The sequence below is a fragment of the Mastigoproctus giganteus genome, chromosome 12 (genome assembly GCF_048544385.1).
Source record: "Mastigoproctus giganteus isolate SK-2022 chromosome 12, ASM4854438v1, whole genome shotgun sequence".
Taxonomy (NCBI): Eukaryota; Metazoa; Arthropoda; class Arachnida; order Uropygi; family Thelyphonidae; genus Mastigoproctus; species Mastigoproctus giganteus.
This window is the reverse complement of record NC_143586.1, coordinates 91,841,102-91,855,842: the sequence shown is the minus strand read 5'-3', so window position 1 is coordinate 91,855,842 and position 14,741 is coordinate 91,841,102. Positions and strand designations below refer to the sequence as shown.

The 14,741-nt window shown below is 36.7% G+C and overlaps 1 protein-coding gene across 2 annotated transcripts in view; it reads right to left on the bottom strand.

Annotated features, from left to right (window-relative positions):
* The window catches only part of LOC150077274 (uncharacterized), a 136,323-nt gene extending 121,802 nt beyond the window's left edge, over positions 1 to 14,521 (bottom strand). For both annotated transcript variants that reach the window (XM_090386430.1, XM_090386431.1), the window contains exon 1: positions 14,425 to 14,521. In XM_090386430.1, coding sequence (XP_090242556.1) covers positions 14,425 to 14,484 — 60 coding nt within the window. In that variant the 5' untranslated portion in view covers positions 14,485 to 14,521. The remainder of the gene's footprint in view (positions 1 to 14,424) is intronic.
* Positions 14,522 to 14,741: the final 220 nt, after the last annotated feature.

Below are 14,741 nucleotides of genomic sequence, written 5' to 3'. Positions count from 1 at the left end.
AGAACTGCATTCCTAGAGAATACCCAGTGCAGACACCCAGTGTCTGCAGGTAATCAGACCCTGTCTACACTTAATTTATTCATTTAAATAGTATTCAAATTCTAAAATTAGTAGGAAGCTTAACCAACAAGATATTGTACCACACACAACCTGACTGGAGCTGCAGTGCCAAGTAACTTTTTATACCAAGGTTCTCTAATGAACTGAATTGCAGGCACAAATCTCTCATCTAGGCTTACTTGCATAGAACAGAAACTTGTTCTATTCCATAATTAACACAAATCAATAGATACAAGGTTTGTCAAATGAGCCTAAAGACAAGCCATTCATTTTACTATAGTGAAAAAATTATATTGGCAGTTAGGCCATTTGTTAGCTGCTCTCATTTCATATACCTTTCACCCAAAATTTGCAGTACTGATTTATAAGCAGTGCTTTTCTTAGAACTGTAGTGTTACTTTCTCAGAACTGTAGTGTTACAAACAGTTCCAGAACACCTAGCAAATCCTTTGCCCACTTGTTGAAATTCTCTACTATAAGTGGTTAGAAGATGATATAAAAGCTTTAAAGTATATGCTACTACATGTGCATAATACCCCTGAGGAGGTAATTGAGCAATCTCCATTTCCCAGTTTGTGATTTGTACTCTGATGCAATACAAAAAGTGGTATTGACATAGGAGTTAGTACACAGCAAACAGTATAAATTTGAACATAATTGTTGGAATAAGCATTAGCATTAGTTGAGGCATACAATGCAAGAAAGCAAGCTTATGCAGCATCAGCCAAAAAACCTCCTGTTTCACCCATCTATTCACTCCAAATGCCTCTCCAGCTACAGCTTAAATTTATTTATGCTATCAACTTCCACAACAAGAGATTGAAGTATGTTCCAGCAACCAACTACCTGCTGGCTAAAGACAAATTTCTACACATTTGTTCTACAACTGTCTTCAGTTTGAATCTATGCACCTTTCAGGTTCTTAATCTGAGTAAGAAGAATCCCATCAACTTTGAGCTTGCTCAACCTGTACAAGGCCTTGCACACCTCAATCAGATCACCTCACATGTGCCTAGTCTCCAGGTGCTGCAATACGCAGAAATTAAGCCTATCTTGGTAAGAGCACCTGTTTAATCCCCTCACTAATCTTGTTACCCTTCTTTGTACTTTTTCTAGCAACTCTACATCATATCCTAAAATGAGGCCTCCAGACCTGTACACAGTACTCAAGGTGTGGCCTGACTATTGCCTTGTACAATGGGATAACCACCTCCTTGTCCCTGATTTTCATCAACTTTGTGTCCCTGTTCAGGAATATTAACCTGATTCTCTTTCAGCCTACTGGCAGGAATCTTATGTCTAAGATGTACAGAACATCTGAACCTCAGCATTTGAGTTTTTATAAAAGTCATCTAATGTTATTGCTGCTTGGATAGTTGAGTTGCTAAGATTAGGTTCCTTTCAATTCAACAAATCCTGCACTCCTCAAACCTATAACTTTTTTGAATATTTGTCTGTTCATTAAATGTTGATTCCCAGGTAACTTTCCAGTGGGGGACTGAAAATTTTAGTCACTGTAATAAAACAGTCATGTCTTGTATTTCTCACAAAAAAGTCTGCTCCTCCAATGCTCAGCTCATTTTCACTAACATGTCAACTTTAAATTCAACAAATTAATTTTACCCTCATCTTTTCACCTTCTTTCTTCATAATTATTTCCTGAAACTTATATTAGAGCCTGCAGAAATTATTATTATTATTATTAGCTATATGGTGCAAGGAAGCCTGAGGCTTATGCTGCACCAGCCAAAAAAATTCCCAAGTTACCCTGAGAGAGAAGTAGAAGGGAATCATCAAGAAAGAGAATGATGATATCCAGCTAAGGACCCTGGGTGTGCCAAGCTCATAATCACCAGATGTGAGCCCCTGACGTAGGAATTAGTACACAGCAAACAGTATAAATTTGAACATAATTGTTGGAATAAGTTTCCAAGTCTGGCGAAGTGTTCACAACCAAGAGGAAAAGTGTGCTGCAACTTAATAAGTGCAGCCATTTCGAGAAAAGTAACGATACAAAGAAGAGTACATTAGGTAAGAACACAAAGCTCAACTAGGATCACTCTAGAATTACCTCAATTACCAGGTGTTATGTCTAAATTGCATGTATTATTATAGCAGACAAACCGACCACAGAATCGTCATTGGTTTGTTTGCTATAATCGTTAATCGCTGGAGTGGGTAGTGATTGTAACTACTGCTCTATTGCGAAGAGCAGTTAATGCAGTAAGAATAATTTTTTTTCCAATTTTTTTTGGCTCTTTTCCTCTTCAAAAATATACCGCCCTAGTGTATTTTGAAAGAGCAAAACGTTTGGCAAAATGGCTTCACAGAAGTCCAAACTGTTAACAACTTTTAGCAAACGCAACGCGTCTTAAAGTGACCAGACGTCAAGGATTATGCAGCACACTGATTTCAGTCGTTTGCCCCGCATTGAACATAGTCCCCATACTTAAATTAAAGTTTTCCTTGTGGAGGTAATTCCACGAGTGAAGAACCCAGTAATGATATTGCTCAAGAAAAGAAACGATATTAGATTTGTTCGCGGAGGCAGTTCAAAACTATTCGCAACTAATTAGGAACCAATAAGCAAGCGCAGTAGTCTTTTAAAGACTCTGAAATCACTACAGCGCTGGCTCACATGTAACGGAGCATCGTTTTTTTAAGCTTTCGGAACTAACATTTCACTCACGAATCTGTTACAAATTAATAGAATTTGGTGTTTTAGTGTAGGAGTATTTGTTTTGTTATCAAGTAAGTATCTGTAATATACTATGTGTTTATCAAAACTGAATTGTTTGACGAGGCGTGACATTTATAGAAAGTGATAATTAGGAATTAATTTTTAATTCCCAATTAATAAAATATTGTATTAAAGAATTGCGCAACCAAAATGATTAAAACCGCAACACCAAATCTAGAGTACGCGCTATAGTAAAAACGTAAACGTAGAATGCACACTAGTGGTACCGAAAATATTTAGAGGGGCCTCAAAATTGAATTGCGCCTGGGGCCTCTCAAGTGCTAATCCGCCACTGTTTAGAAGTGATATCTTTTATGGGTTTCGTTCAAAGTAGTAGGTGTATTTAATTTATTTTGTATGTGAATATTATTTTTATAAAAAAGTGTTATTGTTTCTAGGGGATTGAAAAATTCGTGTCCCGCATTGGAATACTAAAGATCTGGTCACTTTACTCTTAGAAGAAACCATAACCTGCATTCATTTTGAACGATAAGTTGTTTACGTTTACACATAGCAATCTAAAAACATTTACTGAGCAGTAAACTTATTTAGTGAATCGGTAGATTAATGCTTCATATAGAAATAACGAAACCAGAAGTGAGTAACCATCACCTATCCTGAATGAGTAATCTTGTTCACGAATAAGAATCAGTTCTGTAATAAACTTATTAATGTAGTGATGACACAGCTGGAAACGAAATCTCAACCGACTCCAGCAGCTCTAAAGATGCTGTATTGACGAATGGTCAAAACGAGAACCAAGTTGATTACGACTTTGTTCTCGGATTGATCGAAGCCGCGATTGAAGATGTCGATAACCTGTTCAATCACCACTAGTTTGGCTGAAGCAGCTGGATTTTCTCGTGCTATCCCGAGTTTTTCAGCCTACGCAAAATGCATATTGGCTCTCGAAGACAAGGCTATCAAAATACGGTTTAAGATGCTGATGCACTGAATTTGCCGATTATTCGGTGCTTTGCACTACTCCATATTTTACTAATTATAGGTCCAAAAACGGGTATTGCCAAATAAGACCTCAGAATTTGAGGTTCAACTGTAGTACTACTACCTCTGACTATGGTCTTGATACAGCAAATAGGTTCGTAAGAGTGCAGAATTCATACATTTCCCTAAAATGTTTCTACTTACCTAATTGTTACCCAAAGTAGTGAAAATGGAGGGAAGTTACATTTTTCATTTAAGATGCCATATACCAAACCATTCCCTAGGACTAAGCCTATCTATGGCTTGAATCATTTCATTAAGTTTTAGTTGAAAAGCTTCTAGTTACAAAATTAACATTAAACGAACAAACTTTGTTACTGCCACTTATCCTTCTCTGAAGAGAATATCTAAATTTATAATCCATGTCTTAGAGGTCTCCAGCCCTTCTGTGAGGAGGCTCTTCTACTATCTGGTAATAAGCTTTTCCACATTTTAAACACAGCACTTACATAGTCATTAAGATACTTGTCTTTTGTCTGAACAATACCCAGAGAGCCTCAAATCCACACTTCAACATTATGTTGAAAATGATTCCTCCTGTACACATTCCTTGCTCTTTTAATCTAAATTGGAACAATTTAGATTAAAAGAGCATCTGCAGATAAATGAACCACTAGGTGGCAGTGATCAGTGTTGAAGTGGGATTTACTCAAGGAGGTAACTACCATCAGAGGTAAAGGGAAGGGTTTTTGTTTTCGTAAAGGCGACTATGATGGTCTGAGACAGTATTTAAATTCTATACAGTGGGACCAACTGATGATGTTACCAACAGCAAACTCAAAATGGGAAGCATTCAAGGAACTAATCTTGGAGGCTACCAGGCTTTACATACCAACTAAGAAATATTGTTTAAGGTTTAGGCCTAAATGGTTGTCAGATGAACTAATGAGACATGTGGCAGAGAAGAAAAATGCATGGGATACATACAAATTAATGGGTGACATGGAAGCCTATGATAGATATAAGTTGGTCTGTAACCAAGTCACAAAGGAGATTAGGCAGGCAAAGGCAGACTGAAAAATCCTTGGCAAAGGATGCAAAGAAAAACAGAAAAGAGTTCTTTATATACTTGAACTCGAAAAGGAAAGGGATGAATCAGATTGGTCCACTGGATATTGATGGTTCAACAGTTGAGGATCCTGCTCAGGTGGCTAACAATCTAAACGAGTATTTTGCATCTACATTCACGCATGAGGAGTTATTCAGGAAGGAGAATGTAGGTAAAGTAAACATTGGCAGTGAGCTGGATGATTTTGTAATAACTGAGAGGAAAGTGGAGGAGAGATTGTTGAGGATAAACATAAAAAAGGCACCTGGGGTGGATGGGATCTATCCAGTTATATTAAAGGAGGCAGCAAAGGAAGTATGCAAACCCCTAGCCATAATTATGAGAGCTTCTTTGGACTCAGGGGAGGTACCCATAGACTGGAGATGTGCAAATGTAACCCCAATTCACAAAGGAGGATCAAAGGCTGACACAAGTAATTATAGACCTGTTAGTTTAACTTCTGTTCCAGGTAAATTAATGGAGGCACTGGTTAAAGAAGCACTGCAGGATCATCTAGACAAGAATTCAGTTATAGCTCAGACGCAGCATGGTTTTGTTAAGGGCAGGTCTTGCCTGACCAATTTGATTGGATACTATGATGTAGTCACAAAAGAACTGGATGCAGGGAATAACTTTGATATTATATATTTGGATCTTAGAAAGGCTTTTGATACTGTTGCACATGGAAGACTGCTGCACAAATTGGAGCAGTGTGGCATTGGAGGCAAATTGCTGCTATGGATAAGGGGATGGTTGAGTGGCAGAAGACAGAGAGTGGTAATCAATGGACACTGCTCAACGTGGACTAATGTTATTAGTGGAGTTCCTCAAGGTTCAGTGTTGGGTCCGTTGTTGTTTTCGGTGTTTATGAATGATATTGATGATGGGATATCAAGTTTAATGTCCAAGTTTGCAGATGATACAAAGGTTGGCAGGGTCGTTAAGGACAATACTGACGCTATGCTGCTGCAACAGGATCTGGAAAGGTTGAACAGATGGGCTGAGAGGTGGCAAATGAGGTTTAACATCGACAAATGTAAAGTGCTGCATATGGGAAACAGTAACCCCAGAGCAACGTATCAACTCTGCGGTACTACACTGACAGTGGTGGAGAATGAAAAGGACCTGGGGGTAATTGTGCAGGCAGATATGAAGTTCTCTGAGCAGTGCAGACGAGTTGCAAGAGTAGCTCATGGTGTCTTGTCAATGATATACAGGAATTTTTCTAGCAGGGATAAGGAGTTGATTATTCCCTTGTATAAGGCAATGGTAAGGCCACATCTTGAGTACTGTATACAGGTCTGGAGGCCTCATTTCAAGAAGGATGTAGAGCTGCTGGAACGGGTACAGAGAAGGGCAACAAGATTAGTAAATGGAACAAAGGGTTGCTCTTACGAAGAAAGGCTTAAGTTTTGCAAATTACAGAGTTTGGAGACTAGGCACCGGCGAGGTGATCTGATAGAGGTGTATAAGGCTTTGAATGGTTTGAGCATGCTCAATGCCAATGGGATTCTTCATCTTTCTCAGAATAATCACCTCAGAGGGCATAAATTCAAATTGAGGAAGGACGGATGTCGGATAGATGTGCGGAAATTTGCCTTTGGCCAGCGGGGTGGTTGGTTGGTGGAACCGACTTCCATCACTTGTTGTTGAAGTTGATAGCCTAAACAAATTTAAAGCTCAACTGGACAGGTATTTCGAACGAACGGAGGGGTGAAATGGGAGTGGTTTTTTTTTTTTTTTTGGCTGATGCTGAATAAGCTTGCTTTCTTGCATCATATGCCTCTGCTAATGCTAATGCTAAATTGGAACAATTTAGATGCCAAGCTATCTCCAGTTATTAAGTTGCATTTAAGCCAAATTGCAGCCATGTCTTTTTTATTCATAATTCCTACCAGATGCATAAACAAGTATGTTTTGCTGCAAAGTCATCAACTCTTGTAGTATCTACATCTGATCATGCACACTTCATCTGGGCAAGATGATACACCCATAATGGCTTCTTATTTTTCTTGGTATAATACAACAGGCCATTCAATAATATAACGTACTTAAAAGGCATCTTTCCAATATTTGTAGAGCTTCAGAGGAGTCCTACATGCCCTAGTCAAAATCTGTGCTTGTAGAGTATATTTTTTGCATAACGCCAGAAGTAGTAAATTCTGGCTGTGAGCTAGATGATTTTGTAATAACTGAGGAAAGTGGAGGAGAAATTGAGGATAAACATAAAAAGCAACTGGGATGAATGGGATCTACCCAGTTATATTAAAGGAGGCAGCAAAAGAAGTAAGCAAACCCTTTACCATAATTATGAGCTTCTTTGGACTCAGGGGAGACACCCATAGACTGGAGATGTGCAAATGTGACCCAAATTCACAAAGGACCAAAGGCTGACAATTATAGACCTGCGAGTTTAACTTCTGCTCCAGGATACTACGATGCAGTCACAAAAGAACTGGATGCAGGGAATAATTTTGATATTATATATTTGGATCTTAGAAAGGCTTTTGATACTGTTGCACATGGAAGACTTCTGCACAAATTGGAGCAGTGTGGGCATTGGAGACAAATTGTTGCAATGGAAAAAGGGATGGTTGAGGAGAAGACAGTGGTAATCAATGGACACTGCTCATTGTGGAATTAAATTTCATTGTGGAAGTTAACATAAAATTCAAAGAGGAACAGGACAAACTTAGAGGGAATGGTTGTGAATATTTTGGCTGATGCTACATAAGCTCATACGTTTGCTTTCTTGTATCACATTACTCTTTCTTATCGTCCACTTATGACATCGAACAAAGTGATCAGGCATTATCCTTACGGTGGCGACGCAATTATCCATTTAGCAAAGCAGGGATTCAACCCTGCCTGCCCTCCCCAGACTGCAAGGAAATAGGGTAGCCTCTCAAAGTAATACCAAAAAAGTAACTAGAACAAATTAAGAAAGTCAAGTAACAGTAACCACTAAACTTTTGCACTGTTACCCTATAAGCAAAACCCGGAGATCAACCCCTGGGGATAGGGAAAAATATTAAAGAATATAAAATTAGGGAAGACACGTTCTATCAAAACTGACTCAATGTAGTTGCTAATGGCGATTTCACGTTCAGCAAAACGACTGTCGACACCAGTAATTTTTGAGTACGGGTTGAGTTTGATTGGAGAGACTTAACGCATCAGAACTAAAGCCGTAGTGCGACAATACAACTAGTTGAATATTTTCAGCTTATTATTATTAGCCATATGGTACAAAGCCTGAGGCTTATGCTGCACCAGCGAAAAAAAAAAATAATAAGTTACCCCCTGAGAGAGAGGAATCGCCAACTAAGAGAATGATGATATCCAGCTCAGGACCCTAGGTTTGCCAAGCCCATACTCACCAGATGGGAGCCCCCAGCTGCTGTGTATTACAGCATGCACACATATAGCCATTAGCTTTTATGAAAAATTGGACATCAGTGTCTTTTGTTTAAGACAGCGGTCTCAAACTCAAATTGCATGCGGCCGAATGCATGATCTGAAAGCAGCTGACGGGCCGGAATTTTTTTTTTAAAAACGAGCGAATATATATGTATAAATAGCACCGTACTTACCCCTAGTGTGTGGATACCACTCCTTTATAACCTGGTGTTACGTGTGTGGTGTAAGTTTATAATAAATTTGCAAATTACTTTTAAAATTTAATTTGCCTGGAACATGGTTTAATTGAAAATTTATTTCAATAATGTTCAATTGAATTTTCTACAATGTTTTTCTCTATATACTTTTTATTTCTCAAACATTTTTCTCCTCACTGGCTAAAATTGTCTTTCTTTCTGTTAGATTCTTTTCTGTTTTCTTTAGATGCCCAATCACTTACTAAATATTTATCAAAATATACATAAACAATAACGCAAAGGAAAAAAATTCAAATTTATATTCTATCTGAAATCTAAAGGTTGGTACCTGCAAGAAATTTCCGTTGGTTACTTTGTAATTAAAACGTATTGACAGCTAAATATTAAGTTTTCAGACTGACATTTCAAGTAATTTTAATGTTGAATTAACCACTAAATAACTTAGTTTTTAACTTAAACTAAAAATAAACAAATTATGAAACTTTCCAAGTGGGACAAAACTTGAGAATAAATGACAACTAGCCGACCGGGCTAGCCGGGTGGGTAAAGTGCCTACCTAGCAACCCAAAGGTCGCGGGTTCGATTCCCACCTCGGGCTTGGATCAAAGTACTGCAAAAAAAACCTTGGGAGGTGCATTATGGCCACAGAAGCCTATGCGCCAACAATTACCAAAAAAAATAACTATTTTCTTTTATTTATTAAATTTTTCTTCGACACAGAAAAAAATGTATGTTTGTATGCAAATAATTAAACTTTATTTCTTACTACAGCTTGACACTTGATGGCGTTTCGATTCTGATAAAGTTTGTAGCAGGGCTCCCACGCCTGGGTTTTTCCACCCAGATCTGGGTTGATAGGTTTTTCACAAAAATCTCATTATCTGGGTTTTTTCGGTAATTTTTAATTTTAAGTCAATTTATTTTTATTTCTTGTAAATACAAGAAAATATAATACATTTAATAACAGTTTACAATTTTCTAAATTGTATATTCTAACAATACTGATCATAATTTGTAATATCTCAAGTGCATGTACAAAATACTACAAATGTAAAAGGATTTCAAAGTTTTCGCAGGGTTCTACACTATGATTTTCGTTCGTGTTACTAACATGCGCAGCCTATTGAGCAGGCGGAAGGCGGTCTTTACTGCAGACTTTCGTGATCGTTCGTGGTATTATTGCATTATTTTGTGTGATTTTTACATTTATCAGTGTACTACATACAGTGATATAATAAATTTAAATTGTAGTGACTATTTCATGTTAATGGCTTAGTGATTTATTTTTTATAGAACATCTTAAATAAGATAACTGCTAACTAGCCATATCCACAAATTGCCCACAATGTCTGAAACTTGTTCCCCCACAGAGAAAGATGAGTAAACGGTGGTATACACAATTTTAGAAATGAATGGTTAGAAGATCCGGAATTAAAGGATTGGTTGAAAGAAGACAGTAATGAAAAAGGTGCGTCTTACTGTATTTGTTGTGAAATGAAATTAAAGAATGCCAATAAATCGATGTTACTACGCATAAAAATACAGTTAAACAAAACAGTGCAAATATTGCTAAAACAAGTTCAACGTTAGACACGTTCTTTACAAAACTTAAACCTACCGAGAATGAAGTAGCAAAGGCAGAGTTAACAATTGCTGCACTCATTTCTGAGCATAATATTCCATTTGCGCAATGCGATCACCTTATAGAAGCATGTAAGAAAGCATGTCATGATAGCAATATTGCAAAACAAGTTCAGATGAAGGCGACTAAAGTCTCTTATCTTATACAAGATGGCATAGCCTATCATGAAAAAATATACATTTCTAACATATGCAGAAACAACAAGTTTTCAATGATAATAGATGAAAGTACAGATTTATCTTTATCACAAGTGCTAGCTGTTGTTGTTAGATATTTTGATATTCAAAAACTTGATGTTGTAGATGTGTTACTTGACACTGTTTGTGTTGAAAATGGTATTTCAGAAGGGCTTTATCAAGCTGTAAAAGATCTTTTCATAGAAAAAACATTCAAATAAGTAATCTCGTTGGCTTTGATAGTGATAATTGTGCCACTATGATGGGTACTAAGAGTGGGTTCCAGTCATTGCTAAAAAAGGATGTACCATCAGTATTTATAATGGGATGTGTTTGCCATTCTTTTGCATTATGTGCTAGTCATTCAGTCAAGGTACTACCATCTTATCTAGAAATATTTATAAAAGATATCTCTTGTTATTTTTCCCGTAGTAGTAAAAGATTAAACGAGTTCAAAATGATTCAAGATGTTGTAGATACTGCTAAGCATAAAATCTCCAAATTAGCACAAACACGTTGGTTATCCCGTGGCAATGTAATAAAAATTGAGCAGTGGGACGCGTTAGTTCTTTATTTTCAGTCTCAATCAAAAATTGATAAAATCGATGGTGCAGGGAATATTTACAATACTATGATCACCAAAGGAACTAAGCATATGTTGTTGTTTTTAGGATATGTACTGGAGAAAATAAACTGACTGAATATTGAATTTCAATCTGAGTATTTCAGATTGCACTTACTTCATTCAATGGTTTCAATTGAGTATAAAAATATTCTTAGTTTTTTTTAATAAAAGTCATTACTTGTTGAAAGTCAAGCTGGTTGAAATTGATCCAAGCAATGCAATAAATCATAAGCCTTATTAAACGTTGTATGGCCTTATTAAATTCAACACCACTTGGTGACAGTGAAAGCAGGTTTAAAAATTGATTAATTGAAATTTCTTGTTGAACTTTTTTTGGAAATCAGAAAAAGATTTCCTCTAAATGACGAGGGAATTATTGCCAGTCTCAAGGTTCTTGACCCAGCAGTGAACCATGATCGTGCCAAATCGCCAACCTCAATTTTCTATTTAGCAATGGTTCCCTCACCTTGTTTCTGAAGACAAAATAGATCTAGATGATGAATGGAGATCATTTCGTATAAATCAAGATTTAGATTTCTTACGAAACCATCCCTGAGTGTTGGTATCTGTTATGTAATGTAAAAGATGGCTTTAATAATTCTAACTATGAGATTTTATCTAACTTTGTGACCAGTCTAACTATTTTACCTCACTCTTCGGCAAGCGTAGAAAGAATCTTTTCCCAAGCAAACCATATAAAAACAAAAGCCACAAACTCCCTTAAACCAGACACCGTGAAAGATCGACTAATGGCAAAACAGGCGATAAATAGATCTAGTCAAAATTTCTATACATGGAAACTTAAATCAGAATTGGTAAAAGATGTCATACAAAGAACTTGTCATAAAAAGATACGAAGAACGTTTGAAAAAAATGAAAGAACTTCAAAAAATAAGTGTGGAATGGGATGAAATGGGATGAAAATTCTGATTACAATTAAATAAAATATTTTTGCATGGTAAGTTTTATCTTATTTGTGTTGCTATACTATATGATGAAAACTAGGTTTTTTGGGGGTTTATTTAAGTTGCAATCTAAGTTTTTTCAAAATTTGTGAGTGGGAGCCCTGGTTTGTAGCCTTGGAGAAACTCTCTTCATCACTGGTGGTAGATGCTCATCGGTCAATCGGGTTCTTTTCTTAAACTTAATTTTCAACTGCGAAAAAACTGTTCGCATATTTAAATGGCCGATTAAGTCAACAAGAAATGCTAAATCTGTTATCCATGTATCATGTAGCTCGTCGATGGTTTATTTGTGTGATGAAGATTTTATTTCATTTATTAAATCAAAAAACCGTTTTAATACATCTCTTCGACTTAACCACCTCACCTCGTTATAATGAATCATTCCTCCGTACTCACTTTCAATTTCTTCAAGAAATGCAACAAATTCTCGATGATTCAGAGCTCGTCCACGGATAAAGTTTACTGTTTTAGTTACTGTTTCCATATCATCCATCTGCAAACTTTTGGCACAAAGTGCTTCTTGATGAATAATGCAATATATAGTGCAAAATTCTGAATTTTTCTTCTTTCACTATTTCTTAATTTTACCGCTACTCCATTTTTACCAACCATAGCAGCTGCACCATAACTTGCAAATCCAACCATTTTATCCCAACTTAATTTATATTTAAGTTTTAGTTATTTCAAAAAATAAAAACTTGTGCACCAGTTTTTCCTTTCATAGTCCTTTCATTCCTCAATTACTTCAAATTCATCAGTAACACCTCGTACGAAAACGGCAAGTTGTGCAACCCCTATCTGTGATGTCAGTACTCATCAACTGCTATTGAGAATGCTGCAAAATCTATACTTTTTTAACTGACATCGTAAATCACTACGATTTCATTAACACGTTTCGCTAGTGTTGACTGACAAACTAATATTTTAAGATTATTGTTTGTCAGGACGAAGTTCAGCAGCCTTAAACAATCTTAAGGAATTCGCCATCAGTAAATGGTTTTTATCGTTTTGCAATGTGCGCGAGAGCAAAACTTGCGTGAACTGTTGCTTCACTGGATTTATTTGCTTCAGTAAAAAAAATTGTTGTAAACCATATTTCAGAAACCAACTTTTCTTCCCTCAATTTGCCTTCCAACATTTCAAATTTTTCTTTATGATTCGTTTCGTAATGGAGGCGTAAATTGTATTCTTTTGGAACTGATATATCCTAATTACAAATAAAACAATTTTATTGCGCACAACACAAAAGTACATACTTTCCCATTTATCTTGAAAAACCACGTCCTTCGTCCACTTCTTTTACCCTTTGTTAAAGACATGGCTAGCAGTTTAATCTTAATTAAAATCACTGATTTTATTTACAACTTTAATTTAAGGTGAATTTTCGTATGGAAGCAACACTCAAAAGTTATGCACAATTCTAAATGATTGGTATTAATATAATGTAGAATCAACATTTGTTGATTCTACATTATATTAATACCAAAAGTATTTACAACAAATACACAATTGAAATGTATTCGCGGGCCGCGTAAAATTGCTTCGGGGGGGGGGGGTTAGATTCGGCCCGCCAGTTTGAGACCACTGGTTTAAGAGATCAAGGGCGGAGTTGAGGCATGCACACATTAATTCCTTGAGTGATGCAAGGAACAAAAACGGCCACCAGCGTCAGCTGTGAAAAAGTATAATTGCTGTAGCCCAATTAATCCTTAACAAGACAAACATGCAGAAATAACAGTTATTACATAGTTTGATAGTAACACCATGGCATTCGCTATATGCATGGCATGCAGTCAGTCTTGTGATTGACTATGTAACATCAGTTCTATACGCAACCACAAAAGTTCATTGTCAACCGAGGAGCTAGTAATACTGACTACAGTAAGCTGCGAGACATAACCAAATGTAGGGGGGAAAGAAGGTTGTCCCACATTTGCAGTTCAAACCATCTGTGACACTTGTTGGCCCAAATATACAGAACCATACATTTACAAAATCTACACTTAAATCTCTGGCCTTCCCAGTGAACTGGTACGCCCACAATGAAAGCAACGTGGAGGTGGGGGAAACCCTTGGTGCCGCTAGACATCAATACACTTCTCACTGATTGTTGGCCTTACCTTCTCAGGGTAGAAATCAAGTGTCAGACTTCAAGGGAGAAAGTTAAAATTGTGATTCTCCAACAGATTGGCGAATGGTCCATGTGATTTTTAACGAGCACACGAAACCAGTCGTCAGGTCGCTTCACTTAGAGTTTACTTGTCGAGCAAATCAGGTGGTAGTATGGCAATTTCGCCATTGAATCCCCCCTTCCTCTCCTCTCTCAAATCCAAAAAGATTTTTCCACCCCTGAAAAAAAGAGTTTCAGTCAACGTTATACGGATTTGGAAGTGCAATACTAACGATTAATTATAAACTAAATTGTGTTATTTTTCAAATATCTCAGTTATACTAACGTGAAACAATTAGACGGAAATACTGTCCTGTTGATGTACGATTAACCATTCATAAAAAAAGCTGTGTAGGAAACAACATGGCCTACTTACGATTAAGCTGATGTTGCAGGCTATCAAAAAAGTTTTATGTCCATTAGGACTGCAACCCATTATAAAATACAAGTAAAGAACAACCAGCAATAACACCTGCACTTTGTCAAAACAAACGAAAAGATCTTCAAAGCTCATTTTTATACTAATGGACATACGGATGATCCTGCCATCTACCAAACAAACAGTGCTCTCTACACAGGTATTGGAATGTTCCATTCGGTTACAAGGAACATGAATTGTAATTGGTGTGCCGTAAGTGATGAGTATTGTAGTAAAATTTCCCTGTGGATTGAGAAATTATTTTCTTTCAAGTA